This window comes from the organism of the source record quoted next, unplaced genomic scaffold, assembly GCF_019419815.1.
Source record: "Pyrus x bretschneideri cultivar Hongxiangsu unplaced genomic scaffold, Pyrus_bretschneideri_v1 Contig63, whole genome shotgun sequence".
Lineage (NCBI taxonomy): Eukaryota > Viridiplantae > Streptophyta > Magnoliopsida > Rosales > Rosaceae > Pyrus > Pyrus x bretschneideri.
Window position 1 is genome coordinate 1564498 of NW_025999802.1, and position 25778 is coordinate 1590275.

The 25778-nt window shown below is 36.7% G+C and overlaps 4 protein-coding genes across 8 annotated transcripts; 2 read left to right on the plus strand and 2 right to left on the minus strand.

Annotated features, from left to right (window-relative positions):
* Positions 1-1568: 1568 nt before the first annotated feature.
* On the plus strand, positions 1569-6938 carry LOC103931870 (probable sulfate transporter 3.3). The gene is made up of 12 exons (XM_009341412.3): positions 1569-2096; positions 2479-2527; positions 2771-2978; positions 3144-3315; positions 3512-3577; positions 4240-4353; positions 4454-4570; positions 4713-4839; positions 5240-5526; positions 5737-6007; positions 6309-6385; positions 6472-6938. Exons 1-12 carry the CDS (start codon positions 1716-1718, stop codon positions 6667-6669), a joined length of 2067 nt encoding a protein of 688 aa, XP_009339687.3. The 5' UTR covers positions 1569-1715; the 3' UTR covers positions 6670-6938.
* A 305-nt stretch (positions 6939-7243) lies between these two features.
* Positions 7244-10390, minus strand: LOC103931869 (SEC12-like protein 2). 2 transcript variants are annotated; one of them, XM_048572896.1, is made up of 10 exons: positions 10043-10390; positions 9831-9925; positions 9478-9625; positions 9237-9328; positions 9047-9146; positions 8693-8759; positions 8475-8595; positions 8185-8301; positions 8045-8112; positions 7244-7561 (listed from the first exon to the last, which is right to left on the minus strand). In XM_048572896.1, the coding sequence occupies exons 1-10, from the start codon at positions 10334-10336 to the stop codon at positions 7458-7460; spliced, it is 1206 nt and encodes a 401-aa protein (XP_048428853.1). In that variant the 5' UTR covers positions 10337-10390; the 3' UTR covers positions 7244-7457. The 2 variants fall into 2 exon arrangements, with proteins under 2 accessions (XP_048428853.1, XP_048428852.1); XM_048572895.1 differs by having other exon boundaries at positions 7244-7564.
* A 138-nt stretch (positions 10391-10528) lies between these two features.
* Positions 10529-18501, minus strand: LOC103931868. 4 transcript variants are annotated; one of them, XM_048572892.1, is made up of 25 exons: positions 18107-18501; positions 17609-17721; positions 17391-17517; positions 17208-17306; positions 17067-17135; positions 16833-16967; positions 16694-16762; positions 16168-16223; positions 15854-16013; positions 15382-15546; positions 15156-15240; positions 14736-14969; positions 14554-14648; positions 14379-14421; positions 14006-14163; positions 13420-13530; positions 13224-13292; positions 12952-13095; positions 12748-12822; positions 12486-12662; positions 12224-12364; positions 11961-12086; positions 11713-11826; positions 11356-11472; positions 10529-11245 (listed from the first exon to the last, which is right to left on the minus strand). In XM_048572892.1, exons 1-25 carry the CDS (start codon positions 18215-18217, stop codon positions 11180-11182), a joined length of 2859 nt encoding a protein of 952 aa, XP_048428849.1. In that variant the 5' UTR covers positions 18218-18501; the 3' UTR covers positions 10529-11179. The 4 variants fall into 4 exon arrangements, with proteins under 4 accessions (XP_048428849.1, XP_048428848.1, XP_048428851.1 ...); XM_048572891.1 differs by having other exon boundaries at positions 15382-15549; XM_048572894.1 differs by lacking the exon at positions 18107-18501 and having other exon boundaries at positions 15382-15549; positions 17391-17509.
* Positions 18502-22662: 4161 nt separating this feature from the next.
* LOC103931866 (nudix hydrolase 25) lies at positions 22663-24889 on the plus strand. Its single transcript, XM_009341405.3, has 6 exons — positions 22663-22879; positions 23197-23247; positions 23523-23615; positions 23743-23837; positions 24354-24465; positions 24554-24889. Exons 1-6 carry the CDS (start codon positions 22814-22816, stop codon positions 24656-24658), a joined length of 522 nt encoding a protein of 173 aa, XP_009339680.2. The 5' UTR covers positions 22663-22813; the 3' UTR covers positions 24659-24889.
* Positions 24890-25778: the final 889 nt, after the last annotated feature.

The following is a 25778-nucleotide window of genomic DNA, read 5'->3' on the forward strand; positions in this document are numbered from 1 at the left end:
TCTTTTGATAATTGTCCCGTGTTTTAATTAATTTAGAATTTATAATGAGGTAGATTCAACCGCATATATTATTATATAATTATATTTTGGCTCATCTCCATAAATATTCCGACTGGCAAATCCATGCACATTTTTATAAAATGGCAAGTAAATTTTTGTTTTTATTTTTTCTTTTGGAAGGGGTGAATAAAATTCTCAAACCTTTGAGCTTTTGTCTGTTCATACGCAGACGGTGGTTGGCAAGAAAGAGTTATATCGTAAACAAGTAACTTTACGTACGAAGATCTGAAATAAAACAGTATGCATTTCCCTAGCCCCGACCAGAAGTCACATTGTATTGTCCTCATCTCCTTTGGTTTCTTTCGAGCACAAAGTTGGCTCTTGCAGGTCTATGTTTTTAGTGGAAATCTCGTAGCTGTATTTAAACTGTTTACTTATCAAAACAAATAGTTAAACTGTTCGTTTATCTAAATATTCTTACATTCCAAAGTTCAAACAAATATTTGTCTTAAGTTAGTAGAAATCAAATTAAAGGTGACTGATGGAATAAATCTGACAGAAAGTTTGAACTTTTTTGTTGCAGAAGATACGAATATAGAGTTTATGGCATCACACATTGTGGCACGTCATAATTAAACATGTTCTTGATCGCACTTATTTACCATAAATTAAGTTAAAGATAAATAATGTACTGGGGTTTAATCAAATTGATAAGATCATTTTCTTCTTTGCACTCGATTTGAAATCCCACTCCTTTTAGGTTAGGTTAGAAAATCAGTTGGGTTTAGAATCACTCTCCGTGGATTAGGTTAGAAAATCAAACGAGTCAAAAAATTTATGCGAAGACAAATAATTAGAGAATGGTGCTAGGCTGCTAAATCCTGACCAGAACAAGCTACCGACCCAAACCGAATTACAGATAAAGTGATATAATATAATGTGTGTATATCTATATATTTATATTATATACACACAGCAGCACCGACTCTCTTCTTCTCCTCTACACCTTCTGAGAGATTGAAAGTTTGTAACTTGTGCGTTTGTATTGAACATGCCCAGCAGCTGCAACCGTCCACATAAAATTCATACAGTTTGGCCAAGTGTGCACCATTTTTTACACGTCTTCTTCCACCGTGTAATTATTTCTACAAACTGATGATATTCAAGAACACAGAGAATATCCCTCGAATATTACCTGCTGATCGTCTTCTCCACCCAACCGTAAAATTGCATGGCACACTCCTCTATGTAACCTTCTCCAATGTCCATCAATCTTTTTCCCCTCAAAATTAAATCACTACTGCATATATACATACACACACACACACACACACACACACACACACACACACACACACACATATATATGGGTAATGGGCGGTGAGAGGTATTTGTTTTCCCATCATCAGGTCCAGTACTTTTCAGCAATATTTTCCACTTATAAGCTGTCCTTTTATCGTCTCCTTATACCTCTACTTTTTCTTGCAGATTCCTCCCTATATATTTTTCATTGTATTGTTTGACCACCCAATAGCCTAGCTTAGCTTAAATGTACATATATGTGCAGGTATCGAGAGATATCAGATAGAGATAGGTGAGCTGATTAATTAGAGAATTAAACATAATTAGTCTTATCATCAGCAGTAGTTAGCAAAAGTTGTGGGGGCTAGTAGTAGTAATTTGTTTGATAGTGGTTCTTTGGAGAAAGTTGATTGATGGGAGAAGTTTCACATGATAAAATAAAGGACTGCTGCTCTCCCACAAGGGTAAATATCGAGAAGCAGCAGCAGCAGCAGCCCACCATGGACATGCAGCAGCAGCAGCACCGCATGGAAATCCCAATGGGGATGGAGGTGCACAAGGTGGTTCCACCGCCTTACAGAAGCACTTTTCGGAAGCTGCTGGCCAGGCTCAAAGAAACCTTCTTTCCAGATGACCCTCTCTACCAATTCAAAGGTCAGCCACCGAAGAAAAAATGGATTCTTGGAGCGCAGTATGTCTTTCCAATCCTTGAGTGGGGCCCTAATTACAGCTTCAAGCTCCTCAAATCAGACATCATTTCTGGTGTCACCATTGCCAGTTTAGCCATTCCTCAGGTAGTTCAATATTTATTAAAATTTTATCTTTACTTTTACTTTTGATTTCAGCAAACGTGTGTTACGCCAGTTGACGAGGACACAGTGTTAGGCTAGTTCAGGCATAATGTCTTAGGCTCATTAGCCTATAGAGTGTCCTAAGTCAGTTGACAAGATCAATGTCTTAAATCAGTTGGTCACGTCAGAGTGTTAGCTTAGTCGATCAGGTCAGTGTCTTAGGGTGATTGTCCAAAACAATGAGCAAAGACAGTGCATAGATCATCGCTATGTCCAAGTTTGAATCACCCTTCCCGTACATTAGTAATTGAGAGAGACAGAAAATTGCCTTGTCTACATGTGCTCTGCTCTTAATAAAGCTCTGTTTATTTATTTATTTTTTCAGGGAATCAGTTATGCTAAGCTTGCGAATCTACCTCCAATTGTGGGTCTCTGTGAGTAATTTTTTTTTTTTTTTTTTGGTGGTATTTCTTTACGTACTGATATGTATAAATTGAAATTTTTTAATCCCTTTTCTCAATTTTTTATTTCTGTTGCATTTGTTAACTAAATGACTTGGGCGCAAATTCGAGCGTTGTGACATTCTATAATTCATACAGCCAACCTCGCTTAGTGGAATAAGGCTTTGTTTTTGTTGTTGTGCGTTGCATTTGTAATTATTGTAATGGAATTTGTAGATTCAAGCTTCGTTCCTCCTTTGCTGTACGCTGTGCTTGGAAGCTCAAAGGATCTTGCAGTAGGACCTGTTTCCATTGCTTCTCTAATCATGGGATCAATGCTCATGCAAGAAGTATCTCCATCCAAAGATCCAAGCTTGTACCTCCAACTTGCCTTCACCTCAACCTTCTTAAGTGGCATCCTCCAAGCTTCCCTAGGTTTATTAAGGTAATTGGTCCCCCACCTAATTTCGATACAAGCGATATTGAGAAGGGGGAATAAAAAACCCGGAAATTTAGCGTCAGAAGTTGAATGATCTTAACCAACTGAGCTGCTATAATTTTGCTTTTTTGTTTTTAAGAACCCGAAATGATTTAAGATTGATGTGTGCAGGCTTGGATTTATAATCGATTTTATTTCGAAGGCAACTCTTCTTGGTTTCATGGCCGGAGCTGCTGTGATAGTCTCTCTGCAACAGCTTAAGAGCCTCCTTGGAATCGAACATTTCACCAAGAAAATGGCAATCGTCCCTGTTTTGAGCTCCGTTTTTCATGAACGAAAAGAGGTAATTAATTAAACACATAGCAAATTAATAAAACAGTTTGAACAGTGATTACTCTGTTAATACAGTGTTTAGCTTTTCTCAGCTATCATTTAGTAGATAACTATCAACTAAGATATTATTCAAAATCGAAGATAATGTTCCTTTCGGTATATTAATCATATCTTGTTGCCCTAATTTGGGTGCTTTTTCTGTGCAGTGGTCATGGCAAACCATATTAATGGGCGTTTGCTTCCTTGTGTTGCTCCTAATCGCAAGACACGTTGTATGTTTTCCTTTCCACTGTTGTCTTAAAACTTATCTTCGCCTTAGATTTTTCGCTGGCAGTATCATAATTTAATCGAACATTGTCATGTTTGAAACTTTAAATCCGGCATACAATAAATTATTTACTTGCGCATCGCCACGGTGACATGTTCTCAACATGCATGCTAACTCTGTTTAATAACTTCATTCATGACTATTATAACAACAATTTTTCTTCGATGATACGTAGTATTGATGACACGAAAAACGAATGGTTGAAATTAAAAATAAAAAATCTAACGATTGTGGAAATCAAATCTAACGACTAAAACATCGACGTTGAAGCCAACAGATCAAACTTCAAAGTCAATGATGCAATTTTCAAATGTGTTTCATGATCATATTGGATTGGGGTGCGTTATTTTACCACTCCACTATAATTTCAGTTGGCAAAATGGCCACATACCTCTGTAATTTGCAAACAAATAATTCATTAGGATATTACGGTGTCAATGTTTTCTTTACATGTAAGTCCAACTTGAGGAGGAAGAAGAATTGCCAAATTCGATTAATTTAGTAGGATTACTAAGCGTAATGACTTTTAGGATTCATACATTCGACCTAAATAAGACTCTGTTATTGTTAACTAACTTTCATCGCGCTGTGTGCCATGGAACGCAGAGCTTAAAGAAGCCAAAGTTGTTCTGGGTCTCAGCTGGAGCCCCCCTGGTGTCTGTGATCCTCTCCACTGTGATTGTCTTTGCATTCAAAGTCGATCGCCACGGCATCAGTGTGGTAAGTTGTTTGTTTGCTGGGACCAACACTCCACCATCCGTATCCGGACCCACACCATATTCTGAGATGATGATTTTCTTGGGGTTTTCTTTATTGGCAGATTGGAGAATTACAGAAGGGACTGAACCCACCATCATGGAACATGCTGGTTTTTCATGGATCCCACCTTGCACTTGCAATCAAGACCGGGATTGTCACCGGCATTATTGCCCTCACTGTAAGTTGAGTTCTGCAGTTATCGATACTGTGTCAATATTATTAGTGATGATGAAAAATATCGACATGTTATCGATATATTTTTTACAGTATCGATACGTGATTGGTTTGACTGATTGGTTGATTTTGCATCAAATTTATAGGAAGGTATTGCAGTAGGAAGGACTTTTGCTAATATAAGAGAATACAGAGTGGATGGAAACAAGGAGATGATAGCAATTGGGATCATGAACGTTGTTGGCTCCACCACTTCGTGCTATATTACAACAGGTTCACACTCATTGATTACAGATCACATAAATTAATAATATCGAACAAAGAACACTATTCAGACTCTCTCGAGAACAAGTTTACATGGACTTGCTGATACTCGTAAAATTTTATCTTCATCGTGTCAACATATACCGTGTCCAAACTGCAACGTGAGTTGTAAGGCAATGAGGCTTTCGAGAGAGTGTGAATAGCAATCATCTTGCCATTTGCAAAAATTGTAAAATAGAGCGGCTCATAACATGGATCAGGTGAATGAAATGCTGGATGTGTGGCCAAGGATTCAATGGCTACAGATCCAACGACCAAGAATCCCGACGCATGCCACGCTCCGATCCATAGTGGAATTGCCTAGAATCTGACAACAAAGTTTTGATTTTGGTGATGGGTTTCATTTCAGGATCATTCTCAAGATCAGCTGTGAATCACAATGCTGGAGCAAAGACAGCGTTGTCCAACATAGTAATGTCAGTGACAGTCATGGTGACACTGCTGTTTCTGATGCCTCTTTTCCACTACACACCCAATGTAATTCTGGGTGCAATTATAGTCACTGCCGTGGTCGGCCTCATTGATGTCCCAGCTGCTTACCACATTTGGAAGATCGACAAATATGACTTCCTTGTCTTGATCTGTGCTTTCTTGGGAGTCATCTTTATCTCTGTCCAACATGGCCTCGCCATCGCGGTATTTAAACAAACAGTGAACCGTATATTATTTTATTAAGAACCGGTTATTAGAGAAGACACTAAGGAGACTATAAGCCGCATGTAGACCATAGTTTCGTGCGCAGTTATTGTTTGTTTAGTGTTCTTCCGAATAAGTTTGTAGCCAATTCTGTTTGTGTATATTTTCCGATGAAACCCTAATTATAGATAAATTTGACGATATGAACAGGTTGGGATATCAGTTTTCAAGGTTTTGCTGCAAGTGACAAGGCCGAGGACGGTGGTGTTGGGAAACATACCCGGGACGGACGTATTTAGAGACCTGCACCAGTACAAGGAATCAGCAGTGAGTGTGCCTGGTTTCCTAATCATACTCATCGAAGCTTCAATCAACTTTGCCAACACTACTTATCTCAATGAAAGGATTTTGAGATGGATAGAAGAAGAAGATGACGGGAACAAGGTTTCAAACATTAGATTTGTTGTTATAGACATGTCAGGTAAAGCTTGTTAATCTTGAGCATCAATTCTCTCCTCTTTCAAACAGAAACTTATATGGCGGGGATGTCACGACATTCTAAACTAATCACACACTCTAGTGCGTTTTAACTTTCCAACATGGTAGTGCATGGTTGGGGATGTCATTGCATTTCAAACCAATCATGTACTCTCATGCATTTTAACTTTTTTGCATAACAATGCGTGACTAACTTGAAATCTGGACACAGTAACATTCATTTTGCATGAAAGTTCTTCCCGCCAATTGGGTTTCTCAGGCTCCTTTGTGTCCTTTATTTTCAGCTGTGAGCACAATAGACACAACTGGGATCACACTTTTCGCAGATATAAGGAAATCAGTCCGAAAGAAGGGAATTAAGGTAAGTTGGTAGATTTGATGTCTACATATGTTGTTCTTGATTTGGATGTTAGGTGAAATGGACGGTAAATAATGAAATAATTGCAGCTGGTGCTGGTAAATCCACTGGCGGAGGTGATGGACAAATTGCAGAAGGTGAACAATGGAGGCGAAGAGTTCATGCTTTACCTGTCGGTCGGAGAGGCAGTGGCGTCGCTGTCGATGGGAATGAAGAACAATCATGCATCGTCAAATTCAAACACGTACGATGAAGAAATGCAGACGGTTGCCAATGGTGTTCCCTAATTAATCATTAACTAAACCTAATTACTCCCGAGTTAAGCAGCATCGCACGTTCCAAGTTTTGGCTGTTGGCTGTCTTTGGTATCAAGTTCCTAGTTGGTGACCAATAATATTGTCAAGTTAGGTTGTAATTCTGTACCACCATGTAGTTTTAGTGGGTCGTTTTCGTTCATTATAAATAGTTTTCTAATTTGGTCTTTTTCAGCCTCGTATATACCCTTGTTTAATCTTGGTCGTTGCTAACAAAACGTGTGTTACTATCACTTCCTTAAAATTTTCGTTCTAGTTTCCTCCATGACTCATGCATGCACCTTTATTTTATTTTATTTTACATGAATAATATATTACACTAAGATGGCAGAGGGATAAATTGATTGCGGATTTGAAATTTTTGAAATTCAAACCTAAGACCTCTCTCGTACAAGATTAGTGTGAGATATGCATTAACTATATCATAGAGGTAGTGCCCACAAATGGATAATTTCAGCCACAAATAAGTTGGGCTTGAATGGGCCAAGCCCAACTCATCAATGTCCCATTTATCCAATTTTTTATCCCATAACAAGAAGCCCGCAAAGACAAAATTCTCTATCATATTTATGAAAACTTGAACGAAAAGCTCCCGTAATGTTCAACTTAACGAAAAACCATATTTTTACACTAAAAAGTCAATCCTAGTACTATTCACTTTATCCTTTATTTTGTCTTTATCGTTAAAACTTAAAGTTTTCAAACTATTTTCATTAGTTTTCCTCATATGTATCACAACCATGAAGCTGTTTTCTGCAAACTTAAAATCCTTTCAATGCCGAAGGCAACTTGTCAGGATTCTTCTGGAAATATACAGCAATGGCGACCAGGATGATGAGTATGATGACCCATAAGCTCAACACTCCTGCAACCAAACCAAAGAGAAATATGTCTCATTCTTAATGAACTCAACATGTAACGACGTTAAGGGACTTGATACTCGTCCCGCCATACAAACAAAAGAAGTTTAGGCATTTTCGGGTAGAAATAATGGACTCAAAATTTCACAATTCAGAAAGTTCAGCACTGGTGATCCTAATCATCCTGTTACCGTCCTAATGTTGTATGGTTGAAATCAGAATTAGTTATTGTTTTAACTTTGCATTTATTCATACCGAGTTGGTGTTTTAATTTCTAAGTTCCTAGATAGCAAAAAGGATAAAGTGAGTTGGAATTTAGTTGCTTATACCACCAGAGCCATGAACAACCGGAACGGGCTCCAAATATTGGTTAGGTTTTCTTCTACCATGATGATTCTACCAGGTTGTAAATAGCAATTCCACAATTTCGAAGAAAAGTGACGACATGTGATTGAATCATCCAACTAAAAATCATGGTAGGCACTTACCATTTTTCTTCTCCTCCTCAAGTGTGGACACCCTTGCACTTGAATCCATGGATGCCGAAGCCAAAGCTCTGTATTTAAAACCACACACTTTACTAACAGTTCAAGGGGTAGAAGAAACATAAAGTTGAGACGTTCTTTACCTTGAATCATGAGAGAAACTCAATGCAGTTACCAAGCCCATGTGTGCTTTCTTAACCACTTTATGAATCCGCATTCTGGTTGGATTTACCATCACAAGATCTCCACCAGCTGTCCCACTGCATTTTCATCGATCAAATGTGTTAATTTTCTCCTTTAACCAGAAAATCAATGCAAGTACTGTTAAACTGATGATCTCAAACAACATGACATGCAGTCTCATTTGACACATTGCACTATATGAAAAGCATCTCCAAAAATGTTAACGGTAAGCTTCTAATATAAATTTTACCATCCAAGGAGTTTTCCATCAGCTGAAACATCAAAGGCGGAAATAATGTCTCTACTAATGATCTTTGATCCAATCCTCTTCCATGTGGTCGTGTTCCATGTTACAATGCTTCCCGATTTATCTATATTATACAATAGGTACAGATAAAAATAATTAACTCATGCAAAGGTAGAGCGATGGCAGTTATCGAGAAAACAGATGAATTAGTTTTTATCTACCTGCAACATATAAAATACGACTCCCATCTTCAATTACAGAAAATCTGCATCCGCAAAAAAACTCATCCTGCATTTATTATACTCATTGGTTATATTAAAAGAAAAGCATGAGGAACCTCTAATTCATATTTAATGACCAAGTGGTAACAACAGACATGTAGGTTAATGATTCGCAACAATGCAGAGATATAGGTGTCGGAGGCTCGATGTATTTTTAAGTCGGTGTTCAATAAGCATACAACTAAATACAATACATGCACCCATGTCAATCTACAAAGTCGAAGATAATTTCCATCCACATAAAGTTGGAAATCAAATATTTTTATTTAGGAAAGAATTTCAGATATTGTTAACCTTTTGCGCTGGTAGAGAAGCTACAACGGTAGATGAAGTTACATCCCACACCCTACCAGGGCCTCTATCTCCTAAGGAGACGAGAAATTTCCCGTCAGGGCTGCAAGATAACCAAGCCAGATCATCAGCAACGACTTTACAAATAAAAGACATACAAAGTAAGTTTTTCAATGTCGCCAATATTGCCGACCTGAAATCTAATTGCTTCATTGTAGTATGAGCCTTAGCTTCATCGAGAATAATTTCCATGCTAGGCCACTTGAAAACCCTTAACTTGCCATCCTGTGCTGCACCAAAGGAGAGCATTATTATACGGTATGCTATCCAATGTCACGTCTAAAAACAATCCAGAAAATAAAACTGTAAGATACTAATAAATTTCGACAAATGCAATTGAATCCAAAAAATAAAAGGTGAAGGATGGTCCATACCTCGCCTCCAGCAGCAAGCATGGAACCGTCTCTGTCAAACGCCAAAGCTAACTGTTGTCCAACATCTTGCAATTGCTCCAGCATTCTCCCAGACTGCCTCAATGCCAGTTTAGGCACTTCATCCCTTTCTTCCTCCAATTCAAACCATCTGCACAAGAAAATATATATGCTCTTATAGCATCCTACAACTCAAGAACCTGAAGATATAATCATAGAAAAAATAGTAAATCTGAGTTGGGTTTCACTTGTTTCAAGCCAAATGAATTGGTAAATAAAGATAAATCAAATCAGTAAAAGATTGAATCTTGTGCTTTCAGTATGACAGATAGATGGGAAAGTTGAACAAAAAAGACCTGCAACTATCGGGGAAAGAGCAAACAAGGCCGCTACCGGCGGGGTGAACCGCCATTCTATACGGCAAAGCAGAGCCAGTGTTGAGCTTAGCCACCTGAAAAATCAAACACCAAACACCCAATTACACGCAGCCAGGCAAATCTATGCAACACCACACCACACCACATACATGCAAAAACTGGTAGGGTGGGATTGGGGATTGAAGTATTACCGGCTGATTAGAGAGAGAAATGGAGGCGGGATCGAATTGGGCAATAAGGATGGCGTTTGGGACGCCGCTGCGGCCCTCCCCGCCACCGCCGGAGAAAACGACGTGGTTTTGGCTGGAATCGAATTGGGCTAGTTCAGTCTGGGTCTCTGTCTTCTGCGTCTGAGTCTCGGTTTCCCTTTTGTCGTCGCCGGCGTCGTCTTCCTGGTCCAGTCGTTTAGATTTGCCGAGGCCCGGAAGCCAAGCGGCGGCGTAGAAAGGGACGCCGTACTTCTGGTAGTTATTGGGAGTGTCCATTGGCACTTGGGATCTTCGGATCAGATCTTTGTCTGAGAAAAGACGGTCAAACTGAATAATATATAAATAAGCTCCCTTTTTTAAATTTATATTTTCCCAACAAAAAATTATTTAGATTTGATGAAAAAATAAATTAATCCAGAACTTAAATTAGGATATCCTTTTTCAAAAATAGCATTCTTACGTCCTACATTTTGAGATATGAACAAATATTTTTGATAATTTACTTCTGCACATGTGTAAAATTGTTACGTATATAAATGAAGAACTATCGTTACAACTTTCATTTTGAAAGGACTACTCGGAAATGCACATCCGTTATAACCAATATATACATCAACGAGTTGATATCAACTTGACCATCATTTATGGGATTTCAACTCAGAACGTCCTCCTCCAATTTTCACTAATTAATTTCCCATTCGGTAGTCAAATTTGGCTGTGGGTTCAAGACAAAGCGCGAAGGCTCTTTCTTTGCAATCAGAACAAGTCCGTCTGCCAGAGTAAATGGGGCCGCCCATCAATAATCTGGACACAAATTTAGCCACAAAAAGTATGGATGTGTATTCTCCGCCTGTAATTTTCATCTTCATCAGAGTATTCCCGGAGAAAGGATCACTCAATACATTGATTCATTGCGACTTAAACCGATCCTAGTTCCGAAAACCAGGTAAACTGAAACCGTAGTTAGGAAGTTACTGTTCAGACTCGGGTATTCGGCAATTGATTTTAACCCACAAAAGGAGATGGAGGGGCTCTCTGTGGCAGCCGCAGTAAAGATGATATGATCAGTGCGAGACGAAAATCCCTTTCTTGCAACGCAAAACAGAAAACAAAACGACATCATTGACGCTTCCTTTCGTAGAGTGAGTAACCAACGAGCGCAGACATTAAAAATGTCCACAGTACCTGTCACAGAAGCACACGAAAGGATGAGCACAAGTAACACCTATTTATCCAACAGATGGACAAATAGTAGTTCCAGCTGAACTTTGTGTGGAATAAGGTATTGGAAGCACCGTATTGATTGTATGACACCGCTCAAGTCTTCTAATCCTTGACTGCATGTCTTCGATAACTCCTTCAACCGGAGAAACTTCCCTGATTGGTGAGGATTCAGAAGCTGAACTGCTACCCTGTTCATTACACCAACATTAGAAATGCAAAATTATAAGAATTGAGTTTCTCTCGTTGGCTTATGCCATAATTTCTCATTCGCAATGCCTGCCAAGTCCATAAAAGTCAGCACAATTCATGCGGGTTTTTTTCTACCATTTGACATCAGTTGTTACATCAACCGTATTTGTTGTGACAGTTTTCTCAACTAAATTCCAAAATTAAATGGGATGCCATCCATTAACTAGATAGCAAAATACCTGAGATTGAATAAATTCCACAAGTTCCTGCAACCTTGCGGCTTGCTGAGTGTGAATTCCACCTGAGCCTCTTCCCAATGCTGGCAATCTTTCCAGAACTATTTGAAGATAGCTCTACAACAAACAAGCCAACTACCAAGTCAGATGAAATTTAACCAAATATGAAAAAGAAGAAAAGTTTCATCCAGAATTCTGAATTCGAAACCATGCAAGAACAGAAACTTTGCAGTGTAAGTAAAGGCAAAAACCTTCGTAGTATATGAATCGTCCAGTTTAAGCATTGACGCTGCAGCTGCTACAGCATCTTTATCAACCCCCTTGATTTGCAAGTAAGGGTTTGGGGCATCTTGTAGATGATCGACCTCAACCAAAATCTAAAGAGGCAATCAGAACCAATTCTAAATTAAACACCAACTAAAAATATACATGTTACAACCACAAACAAAGTACTATCCAGAAAGTATACATGTAAAAAAAAAAGCCAGATAAATCTCATAGAATTTGATCTGACCTTTCCATCTTGGTAGATAGATGCAGATGCTTCAATATAAGCTACGGCTTGATACCCAAGGTTAAGAAGCCCCGCAACTGTGCTAATGCTAATATCAAAATCCACTTTAGGTTGGATGATGAAGTTTCCTTCTCTTATAGGCTAACCAAACCAAATTTGGGAAAAAGAAAAATAGAAGAATTAAGTGTATACCGTAGGTGGAAAGAAAAACACTTTATTTATTAACAAAAAGAGCAAACTATATATAGGACACATTACAAACCTCCCGTATCAGCAATGCAAATCTGCCCTCACATATTCTGACCCTAATGCAGTCACCCTCTGTTAACTGCCCATTAGTGGGAAGTCCAGGAAGCTTCAAGTACATATCAATGAAATTCTGCACGGAGCTGCAGAACTTTGAAGGATCCAGTATTTTTAAAATATCTTGGTATGCCACCTGTAAGTAAATGGAAAAAGTTAAGAGTATGTTAGGTGCAAAACAAATTTTATGGATCAAGACAGAAGCAAGATGATTCCCGTACTTGCTTGTTACTCTTCAATACAAACAATGAGCTCTCAGGGGAAAGCACCGGATCAAAGTCATTACGAATTTTGAGCTGCATTAAGATAAGGAGAAACAAACACCAGATTTAGCCTCAAAAGTTGCAACCAAATATCAGCAGTAAAAGAAGTTCTTTCACATGGTGACAATTGAACTACTTTTCTAATAAGGTTAAAGTCCTAACGTGTGCATGAACAAGATGGGGTTCAATGAACTGCTGGAACATTGGAAACACCGTCATCATGATCTCATTCTGGGACATAAAACACCCCACTCTACTTTTATCCCTTTGAACTCTAGAAATGAGGTGTGAATGAACACCTCCAACCTGATAACCAAAAAACAACAATGGATAGTTCCTGGTCAGTCTTTCTCATAAACAGCTCAAACTGACTTAGAAACCCAATGAATACATAGATATCAAAGCTCTAACGGTACAGTGGGGGTTATACTTACAACAGCAATCCAAAAGTCAAGTGATTTTCGGATATCTGGATGCAAAGCATAAACTCCTTCAAAAATAATCTGTTACAGAAAATACAAAGTATAAACTAATAGATTTGTTTAAAAGAAAACACAGAACAATAAAATATTATCCCAATGGAACAAGCCAAAATTCTGGGAGTACTGTCAAGCCTGTATGATAACTGACCACTCCACAGTCTTCAGAAACTTCAAGTTCCTTAGAGCCACTCCGAGCACCAGTTTCCAAATCAAATACAGGTACTTTTGTCCTTTGACCATTCCTTATATCATCAATGTTCTGCAAATGGTAATGTAAGACTACTAAGTACTGCAACAAGAAAGCCAGGCGCACACAGTATATATAAATTTGGCGCTGTGAATTTTGAAGTCAATGAAATCATATTTTCATTGTTGTCATCATAAGTTGTAAGTTAAGATGTGATTCAGCAAAGTTCAAAAGGATAAGCCATCAAACTGGCAGTTATTTGGCAACTGGAAAAACAAATTAGGGAAATATGACCGTCACGGCTTCAACAACCTTAAGGGCTTACTAAGGGATGAACTTTGCATGGTAACTCAAAAAACATAAACATAATGGGCATATGGAAGAAACTAATATAAAACAAGGCATGCTTTCTGTTTCTTCATGGGGTAACATTTTATTGTCTAGCACAATTATACCAATCATCTGACTGGCCATCCCATATGGCCCAGAGTTGTACTAAAAATAGAATACAAAACTAGTAAAAAAATATCCAGTCATCAAACCTTACTTTTGAAAGCAAAGACATATCGAGTGAGCTGAAGTCATCATACTTGAAATCCTTAACTTGTTCAGATTTATAATAGCTTTCAAGCGAAACAACTTCACATCCTACTATGTTTGCCAATTTATGAGCCAAACTAGTTTTTCCAGAACCACTTGGACCTCCTAGAAGGACAACACCAGCGACAACATAAGGATGTACTTCAAGCTCAATCACGTTGGAATGGTAAAAGGTTCTGAGAAATAACAGTTCTTGAAATGAATTAGGACTGTATTATTCTGTTTACAGAATGGAATAGCATAACATGAACAATGGTACACCGGTGACAAGCAAAAACACAAAAAGGAGAGACGGTGAGAGTAGATAAAGCCTGTATTACCAATTCCAACTATAACTGGAAACCCTTTATTCTCCAACAATGCCTGAAAAAGATGAATAATGTATGAAGGTACAATCCAACAAAAACATACTACTAAGTTTTGTCTTTTTTATACACTTTTGAGTTTTCATCATGGAAATCTCTCAGACAATTCCTTATTCACTTCACTCCTTACCTGTATTGCTTGCACAGCAAGAAGCAATCCTCGATCCAAGTCATACGAGTCAGGCATTGGAGCAAGTTGCATGGTATCCCTGAAAGAGGATGGATCTGTGGTTGCTTCATGAGAGAAGTCGAAACACAAAGAGATGTAACACATCCAAGAAAGATATATATCTCTAAGTCAAAGTAACTTACCTATGGTTGAGCTTTCGGCTTGGGAAGGATCAGATGAGATGAAATGCCATGTTGCTAATATAGGTTCCATCTTAGATTTTGTTGGAGATCTAGTCCATGGCTGAGATAGATCCTCAAGCCGAGTAACAAGGTTTGGAGGAACGCGAATTGGTCTTGGTGCAACAATTGTTTTGTCCTGATTACTGGCCATAGATGTATTTGGCAAAAGGGGTGGTGTATTAAGGCGAGGTACACCTGCATCATGAACAAACATGATCTACGTTACATACACAGCAGAGAGAGAGAGATAAATAACAATACAAACCCTCGTGTCTTAGTGAAATAATTAGTTTAAACACCAAAGGTGTGGTTCAAGACCAAAAATACAAAAATAACTTGGAATTAAAAAGATGAAAAGATGAGCTATTTCTAGCTTCCGACCTTTGCTCTCAAGAATCATTTCTAGATATGATTTAGTGATCCAAGGCTCAGTGATACCCATCTTCAATGCTTCAGTTCCAACTGTCTGCACAAGAGTAAGAAACAAATGAACGTTTAGTTGTTAACAAATGACAAGCCAATATCTCAGGTTCCAGAATCTATATTTCCTACATTTCAAAACCAAAAAAATGCTATAACGACTATAGTAAAAATACAAAGTTCATACTTTTCTATTTGTGCCCCTCAGCACCATGTAGGTCTCACCAAGGGTATCAATGGTTTCAAGTGACAAGGAAACATTGCCATTATCCACTGATTTTGATGCTCGTTTGTAACTCACAACCACAACATATCCCAAAGCCAGTAACCCGCCCAGGGTCATCCTTCCAACCTGCTTTCAATGTTAAAAGGAGCAAACAGATAAGAGTTATTAAACATCTAGAAACTTTACAGTACTATTACGCAAGGAGTCAGCCTTTACAAAATTTCACATATAAACAGACATCTCATCTAAAATCCCCAAAGAACAACCCTATTATTTGCTCGTCACTGACCAGAAAGCTTGCATAAGAACCATAAACCCTAAAACAGAATGTAGATAGATGAGGAACCAACCTAAAGTATATCCCGATGATCAGTGGCTTTGTGTATTATCTAGTGTCTATACTATAGTCGAAACCTATGAAAACACTTCTTACCTCAAACTCAGCTTTTGGCCTGATAATGAAATTTTTGTCAACAATCCTCTGATCCCCCAGTGACAGATAATATCTTATACCCGATTGACGCACCTTGATCCAATCATTTATCCGTGCTTCTTCACTCGCCGAAGGAGGCCTAAGATACATCTCAATAAAACTGAAGGAAAATAAATTGTACAAAAGCTTCAGTTGCAGTAGAATTCAAAATTTAGGAATAAAAACAATTTACTTTTCTTTAGTTCTATAACATCAAAAGAAATAGACAAGATATATATATATATAACAATCATCCACCAGAGTCCCAGACTCACTTATCTATTTGAGGTTCACCTCCTTGAAAGGGATAAGCAAAATGCCCCTCTGGTCCCTGTAACGAAAATGTGAAATGTAAGTCATACTGATGAAAGCATGAGGGTGAGGAATAACACCCTATCTCAAACTAAAGTTTCAAGAAATAAGATGGAGCACCACTAAAAGCTAAAGGAAAAACAACACTGTAATTGACAACACTACTGCCCACACGCATACACATTACAGTTAAAATGATTTGAAAGGCTGTATCATAGTAAAAACTCACTTGATTCCACTATATGCATTCATCTTAAAAATATTGGGCCAGTTTATTTCTCAAACAAAAAGATAAAAAAGTGGGCCAGTAAAAAAGCCATTTTCTCTAAGCAAGTTAATGTCATCAAGGAGTTAAGATAATACAAAAAATGTTAAACACTGAAAGGAGGGTCTTTTCAGGATTTAATCAGATCACCCAATCATATAGCCAAAAGAGAAATTTAAATGGCCCATATCCATTGAAATAAATTATATAAGGCACATAAAGACCTCACTCCGGCATTTCAGCTTGTAGATTGCCTCCCTAAATGATGAGACAAAGCTGTTGTTAATCCTAATCTGCAAAATAAATGCAATATATTGAGAATTAACAGTGAAATTTCAAAGGTAAGATCAGTCAAAGACCAACCTGTGCATGATGAAGGTCTGGTTCAATGTGCTTCCTGAACAATGGGAAAATGCTGTCAATAAGATAATCCAGTGAACAAGAATCTCCGATATCATATCGAACTTTGGATAGAAGGCTAAAATGAACACCACCAACCTGATATACCAAAAACACATATTAAATGTCATGTCAATTTTCTGTTAACTGATATTCTAGAAGCCCCAACCCAACCAAATAGGATTAAGAAGATTTTACCACTGCAACTCGAATATCTAGCAAAGAGCGAAGCTTTGCATGCAAAGCATAGGTACCATCAACTATTACCTGCAGACAAGGGGAGGATAAGAACCTAGCAATAAAGGAAAATCATACAGGTTGAGGGCCAAACAAACTTACCACGCCAGATGAAGCACTCTTTATTGTTTTTGAACTAACACGTTTCCTTTGTTGATAGTCAAATACTGGAATCAATGTATCCCCACCCTTTGTCAAATCCTGTTTTCAGCGTACGCTTGTCTTATTAAGTTCACAGACATAATCAAGTAATGTGAACATTGCCATAAAGAAGTGGATGCAAACCTCAAGATTTCTGACCAGCATATCAAAATCTATTGAACCCAGATCATTCCCTTCATCAAATCCATCACGATAGTTCTCCATTGACACAACAGTGCAACCAATAACAGATGCCACCTTTTCTGCTAAGCTTCAGGAAACATTAAAATGGAAATAAAAATTAACACCATGACAAACACGAGAAGGAATGCTTTTTTCCCTACATAAAACTCTATACAAACCTTGTTTTACCAGAACCACTTGGACCACCAATGCCAACTGTTACAATGCCCTCTTTTTTCTCTCTAAGTTCTTGGATAGACTTTACTAGCAAATAATATCCGTGATCAAAAGACTGCACCATATCAACAACAGCAGTAATTAGGGCACCTCATATAATGTCAGAAATGAATAGGTTCAAGTAATGTATATATGTAATGGCATCTTAACCCGATTTCAAGATTCAGGTCAGTTCCTAGAATTCTCGTTTCCTACAACCTAAAGAATTGAAACCGCAAGCAGCAAATAAGAACCCAAACAAGCCCAAAATCTCATCTAAGCAGTAGAAACAAAAATTACAGCTCCAAAACACAAATCCCAATTCCATGAAAACCCAAAATTTCAACACAAAAAATCACTCCAACAATTCAAAATTACAAGCAAAAAAAATGGAAAAATGCCGAACTGCAAAGCAAAGTACAAAGAAGCCAAGTGCTAGGTGAAAGTCTGAACTGCCATACCACATGGAGAGGAAGCGATTGGAGAATTGAGGAAGAGGAAGTGGAGGGTTGCTGCTGAAAGTAGTCGCGGCCTCCTTCTTGTAAGACTCGCTGTACGACGTCCTCGTCCATTTCTGGGGTCTCGACGAAGAAGATGAAGTCCTGGAAGTGGAGGATTCGCTGGAGAAATCGCAAATCCCCAACCAATTCGAGCTCTGCACCTAATCTTTTCTTTTATTTTTTTGTTCCCAGATTGTTTGCTAGAGAGGAAACTTTTGCTCCAATTAAGGACAGAATCTTATATTATTCTTTTCCTCGTCCCGCCTTGTTTCTGTTTCATCTCTTTGTGTTGGAATTTTCGTTAGTTTAACGTTTAATTTAACAAAATTTACCAACCGGATCGTGGTTGTCAGCAGCGAGATTCAAACTCTTTTTTTGAAGTCTTGGTTTAAGCTATCGTAACGATCTTTATCCAACTCAATCAATCATCCTTGATTTAGCAAATGAAGCCATTCCCCTTGTTAGATATTATTTAACAGCATATTTGGACGAGGAAATTTAAGCCAAATACGGATTTGAGAAGGCTTTAAAATTTTAATGTAATCAATTAAAATATTTTAAAGGATTTTATAATTCATTTAAATCCAGGTGTAATCAATTAAAGGATTTTATAATTCTTTAAAATCTAGATGTAGTCGATTAAAAGATTTTAAAAGGATATTAAAATTCATTCAAATCTAAGTGTATTAAAAAAATTAAGATTTTGGAGGATTTCAATAAGTTGTGGATTTTGTGGGATTTGAGAGCCAAAAGTATATATAACCAAAACTAAAAAGAATTCAACCTCACCTCCTAGAATTTCAAATCTTTCCACCACAATCCATTCAAATTCTTTAAAAATCCATATGAATTTTGTACAAGTCTCTAATCCTCTTAAATCCTATCAAATTTATCACTTTTAAAATACTTTGAAATCCTTTAAAATCTTAGTTTGACTACTCCCCTAAGATTACTAAAGAATTTCAAAATGAGAGAAATATAAATGATGAAATTTTATTTTTTAGAATTTGTAAATTTTCTTGTTTAATTAACTTAATAGAATAATAGAATTTGAATACGGAATTTTTTTTTTTTTTTCAACTCTCACTCATGAAAATTTGGAAATTAGACCTATTTACATGAAATTTAAACTTAAGAATTAAAAGTCTCAAATTCCAAATTTTTTTTCCACGCGAAAATTCGAAATTCCTATGTTATGAATCTAAACAAGAAAACATGTAAATTTAGAAATTTCATTAAAATTTCTAAATTTATTTTCCTCGTTCGAATATAATGGAAGTTAAATTTATATGATTGACAAGGATAGGGGAAAGGGATCCGGATCCTTTCCACCAAATTCACTCAATCAATCAATCTGAATCCTTAAAATTTGATCTAACGACTAAAGTATTATAACTTTTAAAAGAACCTCCTATTTTTAACCATTTAATCAAATTTCAAATATCCGAACTAATTAATTTGATGAATTTAGTGTAAAGGATCTGGAAATGATCCCTTTTCAGGATAAAGAATGTTGGCACGTAAACCAATTCATTTTCAAAAAATTCTAAGTCTACATGAAAAGAAAAACTAGAGGTTTAAAACTATAAGAGCCCAAAGGCCACATAGATGAGAACCCAAAAACAGATGAGGAAAGTCCAGTCCCAAATGAGCCGGCCCGAATACTATTTCAGCATCCAATAAGGAAAGTCCAGTCATATCCATGTTATAAGTCGTAGATTAAATTAAAAGCTTTTTGTCATGGTGACATGACATGGATTCACAACTATGGATCTCTTTTCTATTCAAGCGATGTATTTATAGTCCAAAACATGTTATTCTAGACAATTTGGGTAATATGTCCTATACGCAAATAATGTTATAGAGACTAAATTTACAGATAAATTTTGAAAATTAAACGACATGAAAGTTCATGATTGGTTTATTTCTTACACGTTGATAAACGTGTATATTCTTATTAGTGACATGTCATTTAGTTTGCAAATTTAGTCTCTAAATTTGATTTTTCTAGCATTACCCCCTATACGCACATGAGGGACTTTAGTTACAAGAGTTTATCGCCACAGTAAAATATCAGGTCACTTATCAAGGTCATGTGTTGAGAGTTTTTAAACCGTCATTAATAAAATCCATGTGAAAATAGCCTTATACATCATTTGTGTTGGTAGCTCATGACATTATAATCTATACTATTATTAAGAGAAGAGTCCTGTCAACTTTTTTTCCCCATTTTTTTCCAATTTTGCTCTCACTTTTGAATACACAATATTGACATGAGAAGGGCAAAATAGTAATTTTGTACATTTTGACAAAATGACAATCATATCCCTATTTTTCCTATTTTACCTTCTTTTTTTTATACTTATTTTTCCAATTTTACCCTCACTTTTGATACACATTATTTACATAAGAATGACAAAACAGTAATTATGTAATATTAAAAAAAATATGCATTTATTAAGATAAATTGTTCACACACACAAAATATATATTCTCTGCTAGTGATAATAAACTCGTCTTACTCTAATTATTATCCATATGTACAAAATACGATCAACTTGCATAAAATGAATTTATTTTTTCGTGACATTCTGAATCCAATATAACAATATACAGTGCTAAGTGTCAAGAAACTTAATGATTGAGAATGTAAAATATAATATACTCGTTCCATATAAATTTTTTTTTTTTTATGGTCGACAAGAGGATAACGACAGAAATGTAACAATGATGATATGTAAAGTAAAGATGCAAAGTTTCCAACAAAAAAAAAAAAAGTAGAGATGCACTTTCTGACTCTCAGTTACCCAAAGTCAACGGCCTTTCTCGCCACTTTTATGTTGGCTCTTTGTCTTTTAGCGCTGCCTCTTTTTACGCTCATCTTTTTCTATGCGCATGTTCGGTCATTGACTTTCAGTCCCATGTCACCATCACGCGCCACATTCGACTACCAAAGGCATGTTCCTATGTGCGCGCCCTCAACTCCCTACCATGAGCTCTACCCATTTTTTCCAAAATTTATTGTAAATTCAAACAACTAAAACGTCAAATTGCAGTAATCATCTTTGAAGTTCGCCAAGATTTCATTTCAGTCCTTGTAAAATATTTTGTTTTACATTAGTCATCCAACTTAATGAATTGGGTGAGTAATAAACAAAATTGATCTACAAGGACAGAAGTGATACAAAATATTCTAAAATGGTTATAGTAATTTAGCGTATATAAAATAGAAGAAATTACACATAGAATCAAACTATAAGACTATATTTTAGGGAAAGACAAAGTATTTTAGTTATATTAAAGAGGAATGTGGCATGATGTCACGGTTGTTTTTTTTAATTATCTTTGCATTTATAATTTTACGTCTCTATGTTTGAAACATGGGTCTCTTTCTCCTCATTCTTCTCTAACTTCTTTTTGTCTTCATTACTTCTCTCTCTCTCTCTCTCTCTCCTTCTTCTTCCTACCTCTCCCTCATCCTCGTTCTTCTTCCTACCTCTCTCCTACTTCTTATTCGTACTTCTCTCTTTCCTCCTCTTCTTTGTATTGTTTCTTAGATTTATGAATGTTTCTTTTTCTTTTATGAGAACAAGTTGAGATTTTTTAATTATATATAATATTTTTTTTAAGTGTTTGATTTTTTTTTTTTAGTTGGATGCATACATTTTTAAACTGATCTGGCAAAAGTGCTAAAATTTTGAAACTCATCTTGTAGAAGTGATGGAATTTTGAAATTGATATTGCAAAAGTGCTAGAATTTTGAAATTGATCTTACTATAAAAATGATCTTACAAAGAGGCATGATTGGTGAAATTGATCTTGCAAAAGAACATGAATTGTGAAACTAATATTAGAGAAATGCATAAATTAATCTTTACGAATCTAAAATCAATTTGAAGTTTATAAATGCATCAATTTGTAGTTTTGGCTTGGTTAAGTAATAAGTCTATTATAGGCATGTGTGAAATTTTCAAATTTTAGTTTGTTTGTTTTTTAACTAGGTTTTGTTGAAATTTTAAACTTTTGTATATCTTTGAAATAATTTAAACTACTTGTATTTATATGCAAAGCTTCCTATAAAATATTAGATTGCATGTCGACGTATGTGAATTCTTCGGTTGTCAAACTTCATAATTTTTTTCAAACTTATTTATTTCATGAGAAATATTAAGACACAAAAGAAAAAGACACTGTATGCATGTGAGACGCCCATCATGGCAAGAAAGTGAGGGGAGTTACGTAGAAGAGTACGCTTGATTGGGAGAAAACTTTTAAGTTATTAATTTTTTAACGCATATATTTATTATTTATATAACGATACATGATATATTATTTTGTGTTTTGATCATATTAAAAAAAATCTTTCGAGAAAAAAAGTAGAGAGCAACCCACGTGGGTCTTTTATCTAATATATTGTTAAATTTTTCTTAATGTATTATTAAATTAAGACAAAATATTATCACATGATTGTGAATTTATTTCATATAAGTTGCTTTTGAGAGTTGCGCAAGATAAAGAGTCTGATTCATCATTTTGTCACGGCCAGCGTCACTAATTCCCACAAACCCAAACCCCCACTATTTTTTATTTCTTGGGATTGGGCTTCTGATTTTCTGAGGGTCAATCATTCGCAGAGCAGAGAGAAGGAAGAAGAAGAAGCAGAGGAAAATGGACGATCTGCCGCCTGGTTATCGTCCCAACGTTGGCGTTTGCCTCATTAACTCCGATAATCTGGTACCCGAATCTTCTTTTCCCTTCTTAATCTCTTTAATTAACTTAATTAATTACCCACTTAATTATTCTTCGACTCTTTGGTGGGGTCTTGTATGCTTATGGGTTAGATTTGATCAAGTATTGTTACCATGTTAACACCCAGTAAATCAAATCCGTTGTTCTTGTTGTTGCATATGAGTTTGAATCACTGCTGTAGATTAGAGTAGTTTAAAATATCGCTTTGTTTAAACCATCTTTTGATGAAGAAGAGCGGTTGTAAATTTTGAAGTAGACATATTTGAGGGAGGAAATTTTAACGGGTGAAGATTTTACTGCAGATTTTCGTTGGATCAAGATTGAATGTTCCGGGTGCATGGCAGATGCCTCAGGTAGTAACCACTAACCGCACTAACCGCACTCAACGGATCTCTTTCTTTTTCAACCATGATAGAGCTTCATATATAACCAATATTCTTTTGTTGATGTACAAATGATATTGGGAGGAGGAGGAGGAGGAGGAGGAGGGGGGAATCAAACCATGGACTCCGGCGCTTCTTAACCAATGTCGAAACTTGAAGATGATTATTCTTTAAGCACATAGGGTTTATGGTTAATTTATACTTTACATTGATAAGTGAATTGTTTTTGGATCCTCATTTCTCAGGGGGGTATCGAAGATGGCGAAGAACCCAAAAACGCAGCTATTAGGGAATTACGAGAAGAGACAGGGATAGAGTCTGCTGAAATTATTGCTGAGGTTTGTATAGCTTGGTTAGAGTTCATAACTGAAGAACTAGGCTGAGTTTTATAACTATGCTGGGTGAGCAGCTTGATGTTGCAGTCAATTTTGCACGCTCGTGATTAACAAGGCTGCATATTGACAGGTTCCGAATTGGTTAACTTATGACTTTCCACCTGCCGTGAAGACCAAAGTTAATCGTCTATGGGGAGGTGAATGGCACGGGCAAGCACAAAAATGGCATGTCCTTACTCCTTCACATGCACACACTTGACGAACTGAAAACAACATGAATTTTAAGTCCTGCCTTCCTAAGCTTTGCAACTTGTTTGCCAAAACTTCTATTTCCTGTCTGTCTGAACGTGTCTGATCGATATACTAGGATTATTTCCTCATTAGTCACCAGATATGTACTGTTGCATTCTCAAAGTATTTCTCGAGAAACATTTTGCTAGTAATTTACTGCGGATGTGTTCCTCTGAATACTCGGCATGTGTAGTAGTGACTCTGGCATATGAAATACCTTGTATTTGTTGCGATGACTGATAAATTTCGATATTGAGCTTGCTAACCACGTAAATGTTAAGTCATCATGCTCCTCTCTCGGTTAAAATATGAACTTGCTTGATGTAGTCTTTCAGTTGTTAGAATGTGCTTCATGTGTTGCTACAAATCTGTATGGATGAGTGTCTGAATGGATGGAAATAAGGACGCACAAGTTTCCGCTTCCTAACAACGAGTTAGTGCAATTGACAGGTTTCTTATGAGGTTCACAAAAAATGAGAGCGAGATCAACTTAGCGAATGGGGCAGCTGATCCAGAATTTGCAGAGTGGAAATGGGCTACCCCTGAAGAAGTTATCGAACAGGTACGATGAAAAACCATAATTCTACTCAATTCCTTTTCCAATAATGTTTCACGGACATGATCAAATACGGGTTGTTTGATGATTACAGGCAGTGGACTACAAGAGGCCAACGTACGAGGAAGTGATGAAGACCTTCCAGTCCTACTTTGACGGAAGCAGTTTATCTGCGAAATGTAAATCGACAAAGTGGTGAACGCCGTGGGTGTGCTCGTGCAGTTATGTCCTCATTGGATTTGGATCGAGTAGGGCTCCTGCTTTTTGTAAATGATAAGGAGAGAACTTGGTAATTAGATTTATGTTTGGGTTGTTGTAACTTAGAACAATAAAATTCTATGTGGAATTACTCGTTGCTTCAAATGCTTTTGCCTGGCATGGTGATTGCATAGAGCATCAGAATGCAAAAATATGAGAGATTTCAGTTCCATTCGAAAGAATCGAGCCATTAGGCCATCTCCAACAGAAGAAGGGAGCAGAAGGCTCCATTTAGTCTTATAATCCTGCAAGAATTATATTTTAATGAACCTTGGTTGGTCATATTTTATACCATCTCCAACCGAGTGGGCCAAAGGATCATAGATTAAATATAATTTATTATTTTAATTAAATTCATATGGTTAATTAAATTAAACTATCTTATTAAAATAAGGTTTGCGGACATATTTTGAGTTCCACTTGTTGCAAAATGAATAAGCTTTCAGATTTCTTATCTTTATATAATCTTAATAATTTTTTTTATAGGATTTCGAATAACACGTGTCGCTAAAGCGAGTAACTCTCCAGATTTTTTATGTTTATGTAATCTTAATAATTTTTCGGATAGGATTTCGAGTGTCACATGTCGAGATGTAATTGGTTGTGCAAATTTTAGATAGGATTCTTATCTATGCGGCACTTCTTATCTTCAGCTTTCAATGTTGTAAGAATGGTGTAGGTATTTATAGGAAAAAAAATTAGATTTTTTTTTCTAAATTCGTCCAAAATAAAATTCAAATTCCAACGGTAACCTGACACCAACATGACGTTAGCTAGCTGACACCAGATAGCCGTTGACATTCAAATAGGCTGAGCTAGAAGGTTGACAAAATGTCAAGCTTGACATTCTGGAGCTGAAGGCTAGCACAATGTCAAGCTTGACATTATGGCGTTAGAGGGCTGGTTGGAAATGGCCAGCTCGCTGGCCTGATTTTGGGGTTTGGGCTTGGTTGGGCCCACAAGTCATTTGGCCTAACCCTTGGTTGGAGATGATTTTCGTGTCATTTTGAGCCATTTTTAGCCCTATGACCATTTGGGCGAGTCGGTTGAAAATGACCTTA

Coding starts and splice junctions, on each gene's coding strand:
- LOC103931870 (XM_009341412.3), top strand. CDS start 1,716: ATGGGAGAAGTTTCACATGATAAAATAAAGGACTGCTGCTCTCCCACA. Junction 3,316..3,511: donor TTTTTCATGAACGAAAAGAG/GTAATTAATTAA, acceptor TTTTCTGTGCAG/TGGTCATGGCAAACCATATT. Junction 4,354..4,453: donor ATCGCCACGGCATCAGTGTG/GTAAGTTGTTTG, acceptor CTTTATTGGCAG/ATTGGAGAATTACAGAAGGG.
- LOC103931869 (XM_048572895.1), bottom strand. CDS start 10,336: ATGGACACTCCCAATAACTACCAGAAGTACGGCGTCCCTTTCTACGCC. Junction 8,302..8,474: donor GATGGAAAACTCCTTGGATG/GTAAAATTTATA, acceptor ATGAAAATGCAG/TGGGACAGCTGGTGGAGATC. Junction 7,565..8,044: donor TGAGGAGGAGAAGAAAAATG/GTAAGTGCCTAC, acceptor TTGGTTTGGTTG/CAGGAGTGTTGAGCTTATGG.
- LOC103931868 (XM_048572891.1), bottom strand. CDS start 18,217: ATGGACGAGGACGTCGTACAGCGAGTCTTACAAGAAGGAGGCCGCGAC. Junction 13,293..13,419: donor TTTCTGAAGACTGTGGAGTG/GTCAGTTATCAT, acceptor TTTCTGTAACAG/ATTATTTTTGAAGGAGTTTA. Junction 12,823..12,951: donor CCCATCTTGTTCATGCACAC/GTTAGGACTTTA, acceptor ATCTTAATGCAG/CTCAAAATTCGTAATGACTT.
- LOC103931866 (XM_009341405.3), top strand. CDS start 22,814: ATGGACGATCTGCCGCCTGGTTATCGTCCCAACGTTGGCGTTTGCCTC. Junction 22,880..23,196: donor TCATTAACTCCGATAATCTG/GTACCCGAATCT, acceptor ATTTTACTGCAG/ATTTTCGTTGGATCAAGATT. Junction 23,248..23,522: donor GTGCATGGCAGATGCCTCAG/GTAGTAACCACT, acceptor CTCATTTCTCAG/GGGGGTATCGAAGATGGCGA.